This window comes from Lissotriton vulgaris, chromosome 1_2, assembly GCF_964263255.1.
Source record: "Lissotriton vulgaris chromosome 1_2, aLisVul1.2, whole genome shotgun sequence".
Taxonomy (NCBI): domain Eukaryota; kingdom Metazoa; phylum Chordata; class Amphibia; order Caudata; family Salamandridae; genus Lissotriton; species Lissotriton vulgaris.
In genome coordinates this window covers 283376147-283397051 of record NC_141686.1, presented here as the reverse complement: position 1 = coordinate 283397051, position 20905 = coordinate 283376147, and the positions used below count along the sequence as shown (strand labels likewise).

At 46.1% G+C, this 20905-nt stretch overlaps 1 protein-coding gene across 1 annotated transcript in view; it reads right to left on the bottom strand.

Annotated features, from left to right (window-relative positions):
- ERCC1 (ERCC excision repair 1, endonuclease non-catalytic subunit) overlaps window positions 1–18953 on the bottom strand; it is a 31029-nt gene extending 12076 nt beyond the window's left edge. Inside the window, exons 1-8 of the mRNA XM_086953225.1 lie at window positions 18872–18953; window positions 18637–18746; window positions 10281–10733; window positions 4878–4981; window positions 4155–4254; window positions 3417–3493; window positions 2416–2515; window positions 802–873 (exon numbers count right to left, since the gene is read on the bottom strand). Coding sequence (XP_086809351.1) covers window positions 802–873; window positions 2416–2515; window positions 3417–3493; window positions 4155–4254; window positions 4878–4981; window positions 10281–10733; window positions 18637–18711 — 981 coding nt within the window. The 5' untranslated portion in view covers window positions 18712–18746; window positions 18872–18953. The remainder of the gene's footprint in view (window positions 1–801; window positions 874–2415; window positions 2516–3416; window positions 3494–4154; window positions 4255–4877; window positions 4982–10280; window positions 10734–18636; window positions 18747–18871) is intronic.
- Window positions 18954–20905: the final 1952 nt, after the last annotated feature.

Here is a 20905-nt window from a genome sequence, read left to right as displayed (position 1 = left end):
AGATGAACCAGTGAGGGAGACTATAAGAGTGAGGTGCGGGAAGGCTACAAGCGAGAGACTGAGGATACAAACAAGGGAAAGGAAAAAGAAGTGCTATTGATAGAGAGATTACAAAAGAGGGAGACAGGATACCAGAGGGGAAGCAAGAGGCTAAAAGAGATTAAAAAAAATAAGAGGCTAACAAAGAGCAAGAGGCACTAAAATATTTTAGTGAGGCTATAAGAGAGAGATGCAGGAAGGCTAGAAGAGAGTGTCTCAGAATACAAAACAGGGAAATGAAGAAAGGCTAAAAACAATAGGATGAGAGGTTATAAGCGATGGAGAAAGGAGAGAGGTGATACATAAGGAAAAGAAGATACAGGAGGGGGTTGGAGGATAGATGAGGGAGAGAAAAAGAATATAAGAGTGAGGGAGAGACAATACAAGAGTGGGAGAAGAAGAAAGAAGTAAAGAAAGGCTACAAGAGATTCAGAGGCCGCTAGAGAGGGACACAGGCTATCAGAGACAGAACACCAGAGGGTGACATGCTGGCATAGGATGTCACATATGCACATAGAAGGTGAGAGAGGCTAAACTAAAGGAAGGAATGCCTTCAGACATCTTACTGGAACTGGAAAAGATAATGATGAAGACAAACTGAATGTCCTTCTAGGAAAAAGACACAAGGTGAAGACTATGCATCTCCAGAAAATAAATGGGAGGACAGTTGTACAGTGCTGAGCATTCTATGCAGGGTAGAAATATATAGTTGAGGTACCTTAGGTGCACAAAACTTAGCTTTCATTCAAAGTGAAATCTTACCCCAAAGGTGGAGAGGAGTGTGGTGCAGTCAGTTTTGTTCACTGATTTCACAGTTGTCAAACAGTCAGTAACCTGCAATAAGAAAAGGTAAATACAGAATTAGTCTAGTTTAAACCCCACAGGAGAAACTCATGCAGCCCTCTCCCAAGATATTCAAAGCTCTCCACCAATGTACATCTGAATGGGTATTTAGAAGAAAGTCTATCATGATATTCATGCAATTCCAAATTGCCAGAGAGTCTACCCTGCCCCGGAAGCATATGCCCTCACTTAAAGGAGGTGCGATATTGGTCACCAGGTTCTGATACTTCTAATCAGGCTGCTATGTGTCAGCAGTTTGATTTCATTAGATCTTTCTGCAGTGTTGAACATGATTAGGCAACTGTGGGAATTGCATGCATGGAAAAAGCCAGGATCTGGAAGTCAAGCGGTTCTCCTTTGGCAGACTACAGCCAAAGAGCCCACATTTCTTCCTGCTCCATCAAGCATTTCCAAGACCACCTTCTGGTTGCCAATACTTTGCAACTTATTTCCTCACTTACCTAATTCACAAATTCAAGCATTTAATATCTTCTACAACTATGCTGGTAGCACCTAAATTCTAATAATACTTCATGGGGACCAGGTATGGTCACCTATGAGTAAAGGTCTCTCAGAGCTCAACCAGTGGAAGCTGCTGAAGCATTTTAAAGAAGGAAGAAGAACACTATTCTTTACCCTTTCGCGCATCACCAAAAATAAATAATCAAAAATATTTCTGGCAACTGAGGTTCCTTTGGCGTTTGAGGCTGACTGTGAAACTGTGTCCCCAAATGTAATGCTGGATGAACTTTGGACACTTAACCTATGACCTTTAAAACGGCAACATGCCCAAATGATGCACCGGTATTAAAGAAATTCCATACTGACCCAAGTCAGCGATGTACATAGCGCTTTTGTCTTCCTCATACAAGGTATGACAACAGTTTTACTGTTCCAGAAAGGCCACATGCCTTGTGTTTTAGTGACTGGATCACTTCTACAGCCGTTAGTTGGAGCACTCTTGGTAGCTTATATGATGGTGAACAGCTCAGTGACCGAACAATTGGCAATCACATTTTCAGCCCTACAAAATCTTTTCGGTCATTTCGGCATTCAATTCTAACATTAGCAGCTAGGCTTCCAGGGCTAGCTCGCAGGTCAGCACAACAAGAGTTCCCTATTGAAGTTCAACTTCATTTCCTAAGGATAGAAGAAGTTCTGCCTGCTTGTTCATTCTGTTCAGTGATTACTTCCTCAGACATGTTTGCACTCGCACTCCACCATCAATGAAACTCAAACTAGCCTTTGAGGAACCACTTTCACCTAGGGCAAGAGCGTCTGAATCATGCAATTCACCCATCCAGCTGTCCTTACCATGCTCTCCTCATGAGTTCAATGTATGTTACAGCATGTATACCTCTTGGCTACCCAAGTCAGACACTGCACGACCACCTCCTCCTGTAATATCAGCGGTACAATTTATGCTAGACCATCTGTTGCGCTGATCAACCCAATTCACATCAAGATCTGCTGATCCGGGACCCACGTATCACTGTAACATTCAAGCCCAACATTCACACTCCTGGACCTTACTTTAGACATAAAGTCCTGATCCACTTTTTCCTTTAAGACATCTGCTGGCTTCTGCTCGTAGGATTTATAGGTCTCAAGGTATCTCCCGGCCTCTTCTGCACTGGAGAAGAATAAAGAGAGAGTTTAGGGAGTGGCAACAATAGGACATATCTCATTTCCAGCATGCATGAAGATTACATTTTCTGTTCCATTCTTACACTTCCTTGTTGAAACATCACACAAAGCTGTGGACTTACAAGAACCCACAGTGTGATGTTGCCAAAAAGCACAAGAGGAAAAAAGTGAAGCTATAAAAACAAAAGGCCTTTATAAAAGTAATAAGAGAATTCTTATGTTAAAAAAGTTCATCAGTGAAATCAATTTGGGCCATTTTTTCTGGTCAGTAATGCCACCTCAATGTTAAATGTAAGAAAAAAGAGGAAACCTTTGGTTGCCTTTTCTACTTTTCTGTAACATATTAGTCAAAAGGATGAAATAAAGTGTTGAACATAACGTCTGACTCTATATTTGCATCTCTTTTATTCTTTGAGGGTGTTCTATGTTGATCTTCGCGAAAAAAGTATGTGTTCCATTATTTTGTTGTTTGTTGAAATACATCCTGAAGTGCAACAGGTATGGCAAAAGCAGTTCCTATGCTCACTGTGCCACACAACTCAAGCTATACCTCACTGACAAGACCTTAGCAGGTTAAAACAAATGTGTGGTTGCTTATGTCCCTATTGTGAGTGGTCTTGGTGTGGCAGTTTCGACTGCTCCAAATGGAGCAGGACAACAGATTCTTTGCATATGGCTGGTCGCTGTCTAGAGTGGCAGAGTGGGTGGAAAACTACAGTGCGGCTCCGAGTGACCCCCCAGGGCTGACATTCATTCAAGCATTCCTTCCATCACTTTGTTGTTTGTTGCAATGTCTGTTGCCCATCATGAGAGCAAAGCAACAACCTCTAGCTCATCTTTCATTCGACTACTAGAGACTCTCTTCCACCACTGCCTCTGTTGCTTACCTCCAAGCCAGGATGAGGGTGCAGTCCGCTAGGATACAAATCTTCGCCAACTCCTTGAGCGCAAAGTGAGGATCTTTCTATTGGTGCAAAGAGCAGTAATATTATTAGAGTCATGTCACTGTTACAGAACCAAGTGTCAGTACATTGTACAAAAATAAATATATATCATCTATATGAAATATAAAACATGCGAAAACAAAAAACACTCCAAAACCTGCTACACAAGAAGAAATCAAGAAATGTCACACACCTGCCCTGATTCTACAAATGCTTTCAGTTTTGCTACAAAATTCTCAAGAGCGAGCATCGCTTCTAGATCTACACAGACAGAGAGATCCTTTTTGTTTGGTATTTTCAGAAAAAAAGGAAGCCTGTACTCCAACCATTCCTAGTTCGACAGGATACTCACACTTACTTACTACATATATGGAAAGCACACATAAAATGCTTAGGAGCTAGGGATACACCTTAAAAATAAAAAAGCTCTTCGGCCAGGTACAAGTTCAGCTTTTTCGAGATGGGACTATCATGGTGCAAATAACTAGCGGGTGATGATATTCAAGCTGCAGCATGAGGATGGATTTCATACGGGAATGCTCAGCATAGCTTGAGTCTTCAGCATGTCAAAATGCGTTAATGTAGAATACTCTTGATTTTTCCCTCCATCACTTGCAAATCTCAACGCTCCAGGGACCCTCACGGGCCGCCTCCAGGAAACCTCAAGCGCTGTCCACTTACCACGTCAACGAGCACCAGGAGGACTCTCAGTGCGAACGACTGTCCCAGCACCTTCAAGCGCTCATGGATGTAGTTGGGGTTCAGGTTGTGATAACGGAGGCTGCAGCACAGAGATAAATATCAGAATTCGTCTCTGCACAGCTCAAAGGACACAACATTGACAGCTGCCAAAAATACCAGAGCACCTCAACCATGCAATGCAGCTTGCCCAACCATTCATGTACTGGGATCTCACATACAGTTCCTAAAACTGCTTTGATAACACCCATTGCCTTGGAACTTCAAAACACCTAGCATTTCAATCCAATACCCACAAATCCTGCTGCTACGGCACCTTTATCCTTTCATACAGTCCTTGCTGGAACTACAGCATGGATACCCCCTTGCAGTTCTGCCAACACACCTCAATCATGCATAATATGATGCACCCCTAAAACTGATTGACCACAAAAGGGTCAGGAGACCTCTAACTACAAATTAATCTAAATTGAACACATTTACACAGCTGATGGCAACCCTGAAAATCTGGCACATATGTCCTCCTGTACCTATGCTGTAGGCTGTACTCTAAAACATTGAATGTGGGGCCCACTTTACACCCCTATGCAAGTGGAGCTGCCCCTGACCAGCAGCATCGCACCGATCCCATTCTATTTATGGGTCTCTACAACCCCTTCAGAGTACAAAGGCAGGACTGGTGGAAGAATAACAAGGTTGACTGACCTGAGAAAGAGGGCACATGTTGTGGGACCCATGACATAGTCAGGGACGATATCCTCAAACTCCCATGGGACGTTGCGGACAAACTTCAGGATTGGGTTTCCTCTCTGAGGGAAGAGAAGTTTGATAGTTATATCTGTCACAGAAATCTTCACAAATAAAGAAAAGGGTGACACAGAGAGCGCGTAATTATCATTAAAGAAGGGTAAGAGCAAAACACCCCCCAATTTCTTTTTTTTTAAGTAACTGGAAAGGGGAAATTGTAGGTGTCCAAAGAAGGGATTAACAAAGTTAAAAATGGACAGAACATATCAGAGCAAAAAAAAAAAAGTGAAATGGTTAAAAAAAAAAGCTAAATAAAAGCAGACCTGTAGCCAAAAAAAGACAAGCATTTGCAATGCAATAGGTCTCGCATTAGGAAAGTTTGAGCTATTGGTATTGTAAATGACACACTTTTTAATTATGTGTTGTTTTGAAAATAGCGAAATTAATAGCTTTGTCATTTACAATGCCAATAGTTTTAACTTTCGCAAATGTGACACCTATAGCATTTGTAATGCAATATGTGTATTATTTACGTGACCTAGATGTATTGATATTACAAATAATTATGGCTTTTGTTTTTTTTAAATAATTAATACTTAAATATAAGCTAATGTAATTTATAATGACAATAGCTTAGGTTGTAAATAACTTTTGTGAAGATTATGTTCAGTGTATTTTATTGTGACGAAAATCCAAGAACAGAAGTGAAATATTAACATCTTTTTGTGACATTTGTAATAAAGGTTGGAACATTGCGAGAACATATTTGAACCAGTTGTTGTTGAATTGTTGCACATATTGATGCTGTGGTGGCGCGGAGTGATGTTGTGGAGGCTACGAGTGATGTTGTGGTGGCTACGAGTGATGTTGTGGTGGCTACGAGTGATGCTGTGGTGTTCAGTGATGCTGTGGTAGCGCATAGTGATGTTGTGGTGCCCCTGAGTGATCCTGTGGTAGTGCTGAGAGATGCTATAGTGATGCGATAGAGTGAGGGCAACAGATATATGGAGTGAGGTGGCCTTGTGGTGGACGTGTTGGTGGCCATGGTGCTGGTGGTGGACTTGGTGGATTTGGTGGATGTGGTGGTGGTGGACGTGGTGGTGCACGTAGGTGGTGGACGTGGTGGTGCACGTAGTGGTGGACGTGGTGGTGGTGGAGGTGGGTGTGGTGGTGGTGGACATAGTGGTGGTGGATGTGGTGGTGGTGGACGTGGAGGTGGTGGACATAGTGGTGGTGGACGTGGTGGACATGGTGGTGGACGTGGTGTTGGTGGTTGTGGTAGATGTGGTGGTGGAGGTAGATGTGGTGGTGGACGTGGTAGTGGCCTCGTGGTGGAGGTGGTGGTGGATGTGGTGGACTGGGTGGTGGTGGACGTGGTGGTGGTGGTAGTGGTGGTGGTGGACATGGTGGTGGTGGTAGTGGACGTGGTGGTGGTGGTGGTGGTGGCTGTGGAGGTGGTGGCTGTGGAGGTGGTGGCTGTGGAGGTGGTGGATGTATAGGTGGTGGCTGTGGACGTGGACTGCTTGGAAGCCAGGACAGGCTGCAATTGAGGGAGTCACACAAAGCTTCACGATGAATATAAGGGTTTTATCAGCTCAGTTCTGGAGTGTCGGCTCCTGCCAGGTTAAATTCATATCTCACTTCGAAACTGGTCTGAACCTGTCTGTACACTCATGTACTTTACTGGCAAAAAAGACTGATAGATTTCTCCACAAAGGCTGTAAAAAGAACCCTGCAGGACGTTCCCCGTTTACATTTCACGTTTTGCTTCTTCTGGATTTCCCTAACCGTATTTGCTTTTTTCCCCCCCAACATGTGTTCCTGTATTTGTTCATGCAACACATGACTCTCGCATAGTGAATACTGTACTGAGTCGACACGTCTCCGAGTCATTTCAGGTTAGCATGGGTGTTTACATCGGTGCAAGATTCAGAGCTCTGAGGCAGCAGTCAGTTCTCATAGTACCAGTCAGTGGGTCACAGACGTGTAAATAGTACTTGCCCATCCACATCTTGGCCTCTCTGCGGAGCGATGGACACATATGTGGCAATTGTAATTATGCTTTTTTGGCCATGGCCCTTTTATCAACCCAACTTTTTCTTCCCACTTAAAGCATTGCCAATCAGCAGTGCTGCAATTCAGTGCTCGCAAGATATTTACAACACCCGGGTTCCGCGGCCCCATACTTGCCCGGTGTGTCCTCGGCACCAAGCCTGCCATCCCCCGACACTAAGATGCCCACGCAAACCGAGAGATCATGTGCAACGAACAAGCACAACACCGAAATGAGCATGGGCACTACACTGTGTGCTTGTGCACCGGACGGGAAGGACGAGAAAGCCAGAGTGGAGGAAGAGGAAGGTGACGCTCTGCAGGTCCCTCCAATGTCCGACCCACCCAGAGAGAGGGTGGGACGTAGGACTGCTGCTTGAGGAGAGTAAAAATCAAAGTGTAAAGGGCTAAAGACTGCAGCTAGCAATAGCGATGTGGGAGGGCTGTGCTCTTGGCTCACTAGCCCCCGGGTGCCATGTCCGTTCGCATCTCACTGCCCTCCGTAACTTTTCCTACCTTAAGGAGCACTCCCGAATTAGAAATGGGGGTCAGCTATGAAAAGGGGGGGGGGAAGGTCGATGAGGCCACTTCCCAATTGAGTTTTTAGGCGGCAGCGGCGGCGAATGGCATCGGATTGCGGGCAGCGGCCTCTGATCTGCGCATGCATATGAGCCAGGGGAGGGGCGGGGGAGTGGACGGAAAAGACATCTGGACAGAGCTGACCACAAATACAACGTAAATGCATGCAGATTTTTTATACGAATGAACTCATTTAATGACAGTCTGAGCGATCGTTGTACTGTAAATAATGTGAAAGAAAGGTCTTTTTACTTACCTGGTTTATTCTGCATTAAGGATGATATAAAACCCAGTGTTATGCACGCAAAGGTATCGAGGGTGGCCAGGAAGATTTGTAAAAACATCTGGAACGGGGGATGACAAACTGGCATACGCTCGCTTAAGAAACTCGGTGCCGACTGTTCATTCCAAAGCTGAGGCAGGGAGATAAGTGAAACAGAAAGCAGCTCAGTATCCGGGCTGAGAGGAGACCTGGGAGGGCAAGGGCTGCCCTCGCATGCGCGCCATTTCTACCTTTCGTGGTGAAGAGGGAGCCCCGGCGCTAAAGCGAAGTGCGGGAGGTGAAGTCCCGGGTCCCAGGAGGGGGCCCAGGTGAAGACCAGCTGATAGCACTGCAGGGCTCCCATGCTTTAGGGGAGAGCCCTGCATCGTGCTGGCAGAGGAGCTGGAGAGCTCCTGAAAAGCGCCGCAGCCAGCTGCTGAGGAGTAGTTCCCCCCGCAGACCGGGTGAGTGAGGGATTCTCCATTAGTCTGAATGGTTGTGCGGATGAAGGCACAGTGTAGAGATATATTTCCTGAGCGGACCCGCCGGTGAGGGCCGCTCCAACGATGGGGCAAGAATTTTTTTATAACAAATAACAGAAAGTGAAACTGCATGCTGGCTTGAAGGAAGGGGGACAGGAGATGTGCACGGCGCGTGGCTGTACGTGCGCGTACACCTGCTGAAATCACCGCTCTGCGCGTGCCCATCTCCTGTCCCACTTCCAAAGCAAGTCCATAACAATAGAGCTCGCTGGCGACCGCGCTTTCGCGCTGCTTACGCCAGGCTCGACCTAAAAAAGGAGGCAAAAATCCACAATTACCAGAAAAAAACCTATTCAGAGTGTGGACTTACTAGAACGCAACACGGGGGGAAAAAAAGGAAAAAACAAACTTCAAAACAGTACAGGTAAAAGAGGCAGCCATACATTAATTGAGAGAAATAAAGATAAGATCGAAAAAAGAGAATATAGAAGCACAAAATGAGAAAGACAAAAGGTTGGAAAACAGCAATCATGGGTGGTGAAAGAAAAGAAATGTGTGAGGGAAGCAAAATACCACCCCAGATAAGGTAAGAAAGGGCGTTTATTGCGGAAGTCCGCTACAGAGCACAACTGCCATAATCTCAACAATGGCAACATTCTACAGCGAGCTTCAGGTGAATGTTCTATTTTAGAATGCAAGACTATACCAATGGGAAGGAAGAGGAGGGGGGAATGGGACCAGGGAAGAAAAGGGGATCTAAGATAACGTACAACACATCTCCTTTTAACAGAAAAATAAGAATTCTCAAAAGACAATGCAGTAATAAGTACATATTCGAACAGGTAACCTACAATATGCAGTTAATTCATTTTGTAATCTGATTGCCAACTTGGTGGTCAACGATTCCCGGCTTTCCTAGATTCTGGTGTATTGGGAGAAGCATTGGGCATACTCCCAGGAAGCTCATTCCCTGGGATGAGAGCTTCTGGGCAGCGGGCTACGTTATCCATGCTCCAAGTGCGATCATCCTCAGGCACTACAGTATTTTGTTTGAAACACTTAATTTTCTCCAGATTGGAGAATGATGTGAATTTGTTGCATGCGTTATAGGGTCTATTAATAACTTCTCATTGTCCTTCACTCCAATCCCCATTAATTGCTCCCCATTTGTTGTCATACCACCTCTTGTATTGTTGCTGATGATCTTCCACCTTTGCTTTGACCGAATTTCAATCTATCCATACAGGATTATTCCCATTAAGCAAATTAAAAGTAACCTTAAAGCCCAGATTCCTTCCTTTTAGGGATATAAATGGCGATATTCCTGAAACAGCATTTGAAGTAATGTGATATGACCATAACCATTTTCTCACTGCTTTAACAATTTGCTCCCCAGTGGTATGAGCGAATTGTATGGCTTATTTAATCATCCTGTTCACCCTTTCCACTAGACCATTAGCTTTTGGGCAATAGAGGGGGGGTCTTTACATGGTTGATGGCTAAGTTTCTTAGGAACTGCATCATCTCTTCTGAGGTGAACTACACCCCATTGTTCGTAACAATGGTACCAGGCATGCCCTCCCTGGAGAACGTACCCAAAACAAATTCTATTAACGCGGAAGTGTTAATGTTGCTTATAGTTTTGGTCGTGATCCAATGTGAATGATAACCAGTCATTACAAACATGTACTTGTTAATTACAGTGGACAAATTTATGGGTCCAATAATGTTGAGACCAAATTTGTCCATTGGTTTGTTAGAAACCTCTATGGGGATTAGAGGTACCTTGCGGGCGATCTTGGTCTTGTCACTGGCGAAGCAGGCTAAACACACTCTCACCTTCACTTTTGGTAAGGAAGAGGAAGGGGAATTGATAAAAGGGGATGTACCATCTAAGATAACTTACAACAGTGAGAAAGAAGACGACAATTGGTGGATAGAAGTCAAGGTCAAACGGGATCAGAGGCCATGCACATCTCTGCTCACCTGACGCGGGCTCACCACCAGACAGTTTCCTTTTCCGATGGATTTCGCTGGGACCGCTGCCTTTTCTTCTCCTGACGTAGATTCAGCCTGTGGTACTATCTCTTGTGCTGCATCAACAGTGGGCTCTGGGAGAGTCTGACCTGCACTGCCAGTAGGTGGCAGTTGTGCAGACGCAACTTCTCGCACAGCCACTGTAGCAGCAGGCACAACCTCTACAGGAGCTACTCCCCTCCCAGCCCCAGATATAAGTGCACCCGGTGAAGGTCCCGCTGGGGGCTTGGGGGTCCTCAATGGTCCATGCCCTCCACCAACGGGGCGAATGGGTGCTGACACACTGGCCGTTTGCTTGAAGATATAGTCTGCATATGTCCCGGTATTCTGCGGCTGTGGTGCCACCGGTCCACCCCGAGCTGATGTATCACCTCCAGCCATAGACCTGAAGAGGGGCTTCACCTGGGGCACAAGGGAGAGAAAACAGAACAGATATTACTGTTTTACAAGTTTACAAGAATAGTATGTTTATGGTGGGACAGAGAAACCAAATGTAATGGGGTTGAACCATAGGGGTCAGAGGTGCAATGAAATGAAAAGGCTGTGCAGTGGAGGATTCTGCGACAGAACGATCATGTAGCTTTTGTAAATGTAGACGATATGATAAAAGTACCATTTACTAAAGCACATAAAAAAAATATTAGTATATAAAGGGCAGTAGCAATTAGCAGCTGTTCCCGCCAGGATGTAGGACATAAGATTCGTTTTTAAAATAGGATTTGGCGAACATAAATAAACAATGCAAAATTAAATCTAGTCTTGGATGACTATCAAGAACAATGACACTAAATTCTACAATGTACCAACCAAATTTGTAAACAAATACAATTACCCTTAAGAGGTGGCGATATGTATAAAAATCACAACAATATGAGCTACACTGGATGGAGAAATTGAACACTAAACGCGTAAGGACTGAATGATGAACAATACTGTTTATGTTTTGTTTTAGAGGAAAATATTCGTAGTCTTTAAACTACTAGGACCAGCAATCCATAGGAGGGGGACCCTATAATAATGAACAGGACTTCAGGAACAGAATGCATCAATTCTGTTGCGGAAGTATAAAATCAGCCCATATTGACTACAAGCGGTTACTGAATTGCCCAATGGCATGGGCTATTCACAAATAAAGAAAAGCAACAATATTGTAGATTACGGCACTACTTGCACTACAAATATATCAGCATAATTCCGACACACGCCTACAAATCTGAGCTGTATGCCTTCTGTCCCTTAGAAGTCATCAACGACATTATGTTTCTGAAAAGTTTTAAAAACACCCTTTCTGAAGTGCGGTTTTCGGTCAATGGGTTCATTAGGGTAGCTCGGTTGAGGGTGTTGCAACTAGCGCAGGGAGGCCTGGTCGCGCAGCCATGCGCTATATGAAAACAAATGAATTGAAGTTTGAATGTGAGACGATAACCTTTGCTTCTTCGATGGCGGATCCTGCCAAACTGTATATGGACTGCTATCTAACCTATCATTTAAGTGTAGTTAAGTTTCAACAGAGGATGGATGTTTTCCAAAACCATCATTAAAATGGCAAAAAGCAAATTATAAAAAGTTGTTTTGGGCACCACTCGTTATAGATGAAAGTGAAATAGTGTTGTCCAGAGCAAGGGTTTCATCCTCAAATGAGTCACAAAATTGTGTTACTTCTTATGTTTGATAAAAACAATATGGTTTGCTCAGAGAACCACAAAAAAAAATTGATGAATAATCGGATCAAAAAATCGAATAAACCAAGAAGAATATCTTACTAGAAGTGAATGCACTGAAATCTTATCACTTTAAAAAAAACTTCTGAAGGTGAATTTTCCTTCTTAACTATGAGGTTTGCGCACTGCGGAAGGTGAACCCCCACAATGTTACCTGGTTTAAAAGGAGAGGGCATCCAGAAGCCGCATCCCACAATAAAATACAGAGTGCAGGTCATGGAACCTTAGCACCAGTCTGCCTATCCTCACTGAAAGCGGAGTGCAAGACATCCCCTGTCCCAGTCAGCGTCATGTCCCTACTTCATGTACAATGGAGTCGAAAAAGCAGCAACCAGTGTTTGCAGTCCATAAAGGGTAATAAGACCTGATCTCATTGCATCCCAGATAATCTCAATTTCCAGCTTTCCCACAATCCACCAATAATCATTACCAAGCTCTAGCTTGTTTTAAATCCGCCATCCTCAGCTGCCACCCATGCCACTGGCCACTACCACTTGTCTCTCACCTCCAATTCTTCTCCTCATATTATTTTAAGATTTTGTCCTATTAAAGTACTCCTCATTGCATTTCATAAATTAATTTATTCAAATGCAAGTTCTTTCAGTTTTAAATGTACTTTAGTTAGCATTGTTTAATGGTTCTTTCAAGTCTGTACCCCTAACATTCTGCGGGTGTTTGCTACCTCCTACCAGGAGTTGTATGCCCTAGGCCTCCGCCTCCCCGAGAGGTGGCACACACGCTGCTGGGTAAGATCCCTCTTCTGACGACCCCCCCCTTACTGGCCCACAAACTGGACCAGGCTATCATGGCAGACAAGATTGGGGCGGCACTCTCGGCCATGCCCTCCAGTAAGACCGCGCCTCTACTGGCTCACTATCTAATTCTATTGTAGGTTTCGGTTCGTTTTGATCCCGCCTCTTCTGGACACGTACTCCGAGGCTGTGCTTGTATGTTTCGGTAAGTTTTGATCAAGCCCCTGCTGGACATATACTCTGAGGATGTGCGTACAGGCACCTTTCCCTAAGAGCTTGACCTGGCCTCGATCAAGGTCATTCCCAAGGCGGGTAAACCCTTGGAAAGTTGTGCCTCCTATAGGCCCATATCCCTGATCAATTCAGTGATCAAGGTGTTTGCTAAGGTCTTGGCCAATCGTTGCATTTAACCCTGCTGTATCTGACCCATCCTCATGAGTGCTGCTTCATGCCAGCCCGTGGCATGCAGCACTTAATCCGTAGAGTCCACCTGGCTTTGCCTCAGGGACACTGTCTCCGCCACCTGGCAGGACTGCTCCTGATAAACTTTGAAAAGGCCTTTAATAAGTTTTGATTGGTCCTTCTTGAGTATGGTCCTGGAGTGTGCACAGTTTCTGCAATACATTACAATAGTTATACATTTCCTGCACCAAGCTTAATGGACTGCAATACTTTTCGAACCAGTAATCAGAACACCCAGAGTGTTTATAACCATTATTAACGTTTGTAGAATTCTTGTACCACTCACTATAGAAACCAGAGCATTTGCTCCACTTTAGACTGTCTCCAGCCCTCCCGTTTGAGTCTCTCCTTTCAAATAAGGGGGCATTTGCAAAGTTACCCGAATAACCTTGCTGGTGGTAGCCGTCTTGCTACCCATGGTGACCAGACATCTCTGCAGGTTCTGGGTCAGTAAATGAGAGTACAAGAGTTTGGGAGAAAAGAAAAACACAGCAAGAGAGCAACACTGGTAGGTCAGCCAGTTATTAATGCTGACATCAGAGCTCATGCTCACAGACTATGAGCACGTCGGCCCTTTTAAAATTCGAACCATGGATCCCGCAAATTCGAGAAAAAAAACAAAAGAAACAGTAATAACAGTCGGTTTTCGAAGACTAAGCAATGTAACAAGCTTTTTATTCTTAAAAAAGCTAATATTTTAATATTGTGTATCCAATAAAAGTGACTACATGTTTTTATTATTATTATGTGAAAATGTATTTTTTCTTCTAGAAACGTAAAAAATAACTGATATAGATTGTCAAATGCCTTCAATAATGAAACAACAACATTTTTAAAAGTAACAAAATGCTACTTAAACAGCGAGAGGGTGGGTGAGGAGGGAAATAAATACACATACATGATCCGAAGACGGAAAGAAGTAACAGGGATGGGGCGGGTGGGAGGAGACTGAGCTTGTGAAACCAGGAGCACTCGTATGGCGTGTTCCAATACAAATAAAACAAGCATTGGAAATGCAATAGGTCTCGCAGCATTAGAGTTAGTGCTTTTAGAATTGTTTATGGGTTTTTTTTGTAAATCTTTAGCATTTTTGTTTCCTGTAGCCAATGCTAAAGAATTACAAATAAAAAAAGCCATAAACAATTCTAAAAGCTCTAACTCAAATGCTCCGAGACCTATTGCACTGTGTGAGGGTGAGGGGTTGAGGGTGAGTGAGGGTGAGGGTGGGTGAGGGTGAGTGAGGGTGAGTGAGGGTGAGTGAGGGGTTGAGGGTGAGTGAGGGGTTGAGGGTGAGTGAGAGTGAGGGTGGGTGAGGGTGAGTGTGAGTTAGGGTGAGGGGTTGAGGGTGGGTGAGGGTGAGGGGTTGAGGGTGAGTGAGGATGAGTGAGGGTGAGTGAGGGGTTGAGGGTGAGTGAGGGTGAGGGGTTGAGGGTGAGTGAGGGTGAGGGGTTGAGGGGGAGGGGTTGAGGGTGGGTGAGGGGTTGAGGGTGAGGGGTTGAGGGTGAGTGAGGGTGAGGGCGAGTGAGGGTGAGGGGTTGAGGGTGAGGGGTTGAGGGTGAGGGGTTGAGGGTGAGTGAGGGTGAGGGCGAGTGAGGGTGAGGGGGTGAGGGGTTGAGGGTGAGGGGTTGAGGGTGAGTGAGTGAGGGTGAGTGAGGGTGAGTGAGGGTGAGTGAGGGTGAGTGAGGGTGAGTGAGTGAGGGTGAGTGAGGGTGAGGGGTTGAGGGGGAGGGGTTGAGGGTGAGTGAGGGTGAGGGGTTGAGGGTGAGTGAGGGTGAGGGGTTGAGGGTGAGGGGTTGAGGGTGAGGGGTTGAGGGTGGGTGAGGGGTTGAGGGTGAGGGGTTGAGGGTGAGTGAGGGTGAGGGCGAGTGAGGGTGAGGGTGAGGGGTTGAGGGGTTGAGGGTGAGGGTGAGGGCGAGTGAGGGTGAGGGGGTGAGGGGTTGAGGGTGAGGGGGAGGGGTTGAGGGTGAGTGAGTGAGGGTGAGTGAGGGTGAGTGAGGGTGAGGGGTTGAGGGGGAGGGGTTGAGGGGGAGTGAGGGTGAGGGGTTGAGGGGTTGAGGGTGAGGGGTTGAGGGGTTGAGGGTGAGGGGTTGAGGGTGAGGGGTTGAGGGTGAGTGAGTGAGGGTGAGGGGTTGAGGGTGAGTGAGGGGTTGAGGGTGGGTGAGGGGTTGAGGGTGGGTAAGGGGTTGAGGGTGAGTGAGGGTGAGGGGTTGAGGGTGGGTGAGGGGTTGAGGGGGAGTGAGGGTGAGGGGTTGAGGGTGGGTGAGGGGTTGAGGGTGAGGGGTTGAGGGTGAGGGGTTGAGGGTGAGTGAGTGAGGGTGAGGGGTTGAGGGTGAGTGAGGGTGAGGGGTTGAGGGAGAGTGAGGGTGAGGGGTTGAGGGTGGGTGAGGGGTTGAGGGGTTGAGGGTGAGTGAGGGTGAGGGCGAGTGAGGGTGAGGGGTTGAGGGTGAGGGGTGGAGGGGTTGAGGGTGAGGGGTTGAGGGGTTGAGGGTGAGGGGTTGAGGGTGAGTGAGGGTGAGGGCGAGTGAGGGTGAGGGGGTGAGGGTGAGGGGTTGAGGGTGAGTGAGTGAGGGTGAGTGAGGGTGAGGGGTTGAGGGTGAGTGAGTGAGGGTGAGTGAGGGTGAGTGAGGGTGAGGGGTTGAGGGGGAGGGGTTGAGGGTGAGTGAGGGTGAGGGGTTGAGGGTGAGTGAGGGTGAGGGGTTGAGGGTGAGTGAGTGAGGGTGAGGGGTTGAGGGTGAGTGAGGGTGAGGGGTTGAGGGTGAGTGAGGGTGAGGGGTTGAGGGGGAGGGGTTGAGGGTGGGTGAGGGGTTGAGGGTGAGGGGTTGAGGGTGAGTGAGGGTGAGGGCGAGTGAGGGTGAGGGGATGAGGGTGAGGGGTTGAGGGTGAGTGAGGGCGAGTGAGGGTGAGGGGTTGAGGGTGAGGGTGAGGGGGTGAGGGTGAGGGGTTGAGGGTGAGTGAGTGAGGGTGAGTGAGGGTGAGTGAGTGAGGGTGAGGGGTTGAGGGTGAGGGGTTGAGGGTGAGGGGTTGAGGGTGAGGGGTTGAGGGTGAGGGTTGAGGGTGAGTGAGTGAGGGTGAGTGAGGGTGAGGGGTTGAGGGTGAGGGGTTGAGGGTGAGTGAGAGTGAGGGTGAGGGTGAGTGAGGGTGAGGGGTTGAGGTGGAGGGTGAGGTGTTGAGGGTGAGGGTGAGTGAGGTGTTGAGGGTGAGTGAGGGTGAGGGTGAGGGTGAGTTAATATACAGGAGCTCCTGAGCGGAGTTGACAAAAGCCATCTTCGTTCCTGTGAAATTGAATACTCAAGGCACAATTCACAAAGCTGTGTCTATGAGTAGTTATATTAGACGTGATTTACAACAGAATATCCAAGCCTGATTTATAAATTATTTTTTGAGAGTCCTTTTGAAGAGTAGGATGTGCTTTCTTCCGGAAACCATGAGGAAGCAAGTCTTACTCCTGGTAATTCTAAGTAAATCACATCTAAGATTGTAGAAAGATGCACCTACTTTTAAAAAAAGCATTACTAATCGTGCCCCTTCTGCTGAAATCTTTGTAATCTGTAAATTACAGCTTTGAATTCCATAATGGCTGTGTTACGCTCTCTTTCATCCATCTGAGGTCTAGAAACGGACTTTCTTTCAATTGAGTAATAATAGCATATAGTATGTGCTACACTATGAAACTGCAAAATATGTCTTAGCAAGGTCCCTATAAACTCATCGTGGGCTATTCAGAAAGATATTTGTAGGTGACTTACTCCCATAGTTCTCTGTCTTACTCCTGGAGTCCAGGACCAACGCAAGAGTGAGTACTGCAAGACTAAGTCGCTGCAACCCCTTTATGAATTGAAGTCATTCTATTTATTGTAGTAATAATAATCTTCCATCGTACTTCCCGAGGTTGCCAGCTTGCTGTTTGCATGTTCTACAGCAGACGTTTAAGCCGTATTCATCCGTTGGGTAGCTATCGCGTCCCGTTCGTTTCACTCGGGGTGACCTTTTCATGAATAAAGTGAAATAGGATTAAGGCATGGAATCCAGGACCAACGCAAGAGTGAGTACTGCAAGACTAAGTCGCTGCAACCCCTTTATGAATAAGTGAAATAGGATTAAGGCATGAATTTTCAACAATAGGGAAAGCAACAGATGCAGCCGACTTTGGACGTGGCATGAATTTTCAACAATAGGGAAAGCAACAGATGCAGCCGACTTTGGACGTGGGAGGACTGTTGATGCGGTCTTGCCAAAAGAGTGTGTCTGTGTTGACAAAATGAAAAACAACTCTAGAATTCTAGGTACTTTAATGAGGGGAGTAAACGGCTAGTGGGACTATATGCAGCATGCTACCACAGTGGATGCTTAAGAGAGAGAATATTCTGGAATGTCAGAGGGAATTGAGGGAAAGGAAAGGCTGTCTGTTTTTATTTTCGTATTGCCGATACGATTTCCATCTGAGTTGCTCTGCTGCGAAGTGTGCTCGAAGTCCCTCCCTCCCCAACATCTTACAGATGTGTGTGCTGGCTGTAGGGGTGGCAAGTGAAAAAAAAACGAAAGAGAAAGCAGGGTAACGTGACCCAGGAGGGGGGAGGAGGGAGGAGAAATGCATCTCGGCCGGAGCAGGGGGCGGAGCAGGGAGAGCGGGCTTTGGAATGTAATTCACACGGCCGGCCGGTCGTGAAACTGAAAGCATGGCCGGCCGGCCGGCCGTGAAAGCCTTTGATGCGGCAGGGGAAATGCGAGACGGCGGGAAGGGGAGGGGGCGGAGCGGGTAAACCAAGACGGACGTGCACGCGCTTTTAAGCTCAATGCGCATTGAGCTTAAAAGTCACAGGCACTGCAAGGAATCGCCACGATTCCTTGCAAGTTGGGGAAAGAGTGGATAAGTCCCAATACTCTCGCTTGCTCGATGCGCATGCGCATCGACAGGCGAGACCTAAAAAGTAGCTCCCCAACAGAGAGCAGTAGATGGACACAAGTAATTGATCTGTGCCAAACACAGAAAGAGGCATGACAAGCATGCCCTGGACAAACTGGGACAAAGGATAAGAGAGCGACAATGGAACAAGCAAATGGGAAGCCTATGGGCATGTGGCCCTCTTCAAAATGATGGTACTACCCCAATTCCTATATGTCTTCCAGAATATACCCCTCCCTATCCCTGGCCAATGGTTTACTGCCGTCGATTGCATCATTTGTCCTTCCTTTGGCCTGGGGATCAAACTTGTATCGCCTTCAACAGCTGCCAACAGTTCCCCTGCGACAGGGGCATGGGGATGGCAGACCTACACCATTATTACATTTCCTCTCAGGGGGTTGTGGTGAATGACTTGCTCAACACGACACAAATAAAAGAAATATTCAGGTGCATCTGCACACTCTCACCGGAGCAATGTCGACGTCTTGAGATGGAAGCACAAAGCGCTTTTTCCTCTCGGCTGGGCCATCGTCTTCACTCATGGTGGCAATGTCAGGGCAGGCTTTAGCGGCGCACCCTAGGAAGGGACAAGCAACAACTTCAGAGTCTGTATATTTATATTTACAGTGTAACTACTGAAAAGTAGATCATTAGTGTATTTGGGGAAGGGTTAGCACACTGAGGCACAACACACGAGCTCACCAGTGGCTTTGCAGGAGGCTTTGGCTGTGCAGCTGCTGCTCCCTCTTTTTGTTGGCTTGCTGCAGAATCAGGCAGAGCTGAAAAAAAAAGGAAAACAACATTAAAAAGTGAATATAATCTCAACAAAGACCTATTGTATCATGATTTAGCATTTTCTTTTTTTAGCCTCATATAGGATCATGTGCCAGGGCTGTAAATCCTTTGCTTTTAGGCTCCGGGCTACAAGTGACCATTAATTCATAGCCCTTTCCATTCACCCACAAATGCTCTGCTCGGCTGGGGAACTCTCTCAAGTGCATTTGTAGCAACGCATTGCTGTCTAGTGAGCTACACTGTTTCTGGAGACGAAGAAAACCACTGTTGTCCTTCCTGCTGGAGGAATGTGATCAAGGCACAGACTATGAATGACTTAAAGAACTTAAATTATGCAAATCTGTGGCTGCTACATTTTCCACATAGTTGTGGATTTGCAATCCTAGCCACATACTACACCACACGATATATACCTTGCAGATTTCAAACAAAAACCTTCTATTTCAAACAGATCAAAAGTTCCTTGGCAGAGGCTTATTGGTCACCTTTGAGTTGCTGAGTGCTGTCTTCAGGTTTAACTGGTACTAATAAGGTGACACATTTGCTTAACAAGTAATAAGTGTTAACATTACAAAATAGTGAAATAATTCTGCCACAGAAGGAGCCACATTATGCTGCTTTGTGTTTTCCTTGCTGCATCAGTTAATTCACCAATGCCACATACTTCCTGTGGCCCTGTTTACAGGACCGCTACGCAGCAGAGTACCCTGCCTTGGGCTTCTGCCTATCCGTAGTCTACAGGTCTGCATTCCTTGTGTTAAGGAGAAGGGTGGATCCCTGGGGTGGGTCTTTCCGAAGCAAGAGATGCACCGACCGTCACTCTGCCTATAACATCCCGATGTGTTTGGGGGTAGGAGACCGTGCTTCATGTAGGTTAGGTGATCAAAGAGAAGTTCCCGATCAAACAAGCAGTCTTGACCTGTCAAGTAATTCCCCTCTGGGACATCAAGGTGACTGTTAATTTAGCTGACCCACCCCTTCCTGCTCAGCACTTGTATGTGTGTGGCGGCTTCCTTCAAAGGACGGTATTCAGAGTGTGTGGAAATAGTGGCAGAAATAATAAAAGCAAGGATTTTTAAAGGACGCTGGCACAAACAAGTAAAAAGCGGTGTGCGGGCTTTAAGCCCACAAAGAAGTATATACTAAAGTATATACAACAGGTCTCGAAAGCTCGACCTATTGAGACAGGCTGAGCTAGAGAGACCAGAAGCTTATAGGGGGTTTGCAGTGAAATTTTAGGAAAAAATGATGTGCCTGTAAATAGGTGTTAAAGAAGCATAAATATGTAGAGAGAGAATCTGTAGTAATTTTGCAACAAGAATGGTAGACTAGAAACACACACCCCACCAGTGCATTGACTCGCCACATATCCTAGAATGCAGCGGAAGCGCAAGCACCAAAGAGCGCGGTCCACATGGATGGGGAGAGAGGGGGATGGACTGCAGCAGGCTGAGAGAGGAGCTCTCAGAGGTGTTCAATCAGTGACACAGATCTGCTCTGCGAGGTTTAACTACATAGTGAGGCGATGGTGCCGCCATTAATGTTACCTCACTGAATTCATAGGAATTGTAAAAAATCCAAGCATCACACGGAGAAGGTATAGCAAGCAAGCCACGCCCATTCAGCAGGAGAGTGCTAAGGGTGTGGTGTGTTGCTGGTAGTGCATGTTGGAGTACACTGTCACAAATATATTAATAAAGTGTGGTTTGGCACACTCCCCTTTACAAACACCATTTTCCATTGAAATTGCCACAAAATACACACTGGGCAAGTTTTACTGATAAAACCATGGCTCACAAACAGTAATTAGGCTTTACCAAGTATGTATCATTTGCATATTGCAAAGTAAATTGACTTGCTTTGTTTGTATCGTTTTAAAATGTTTGTATCCATCACCATTCAGCATTAAAAAAGAAATGTCCTTTTGTGCTTTCTGATGAT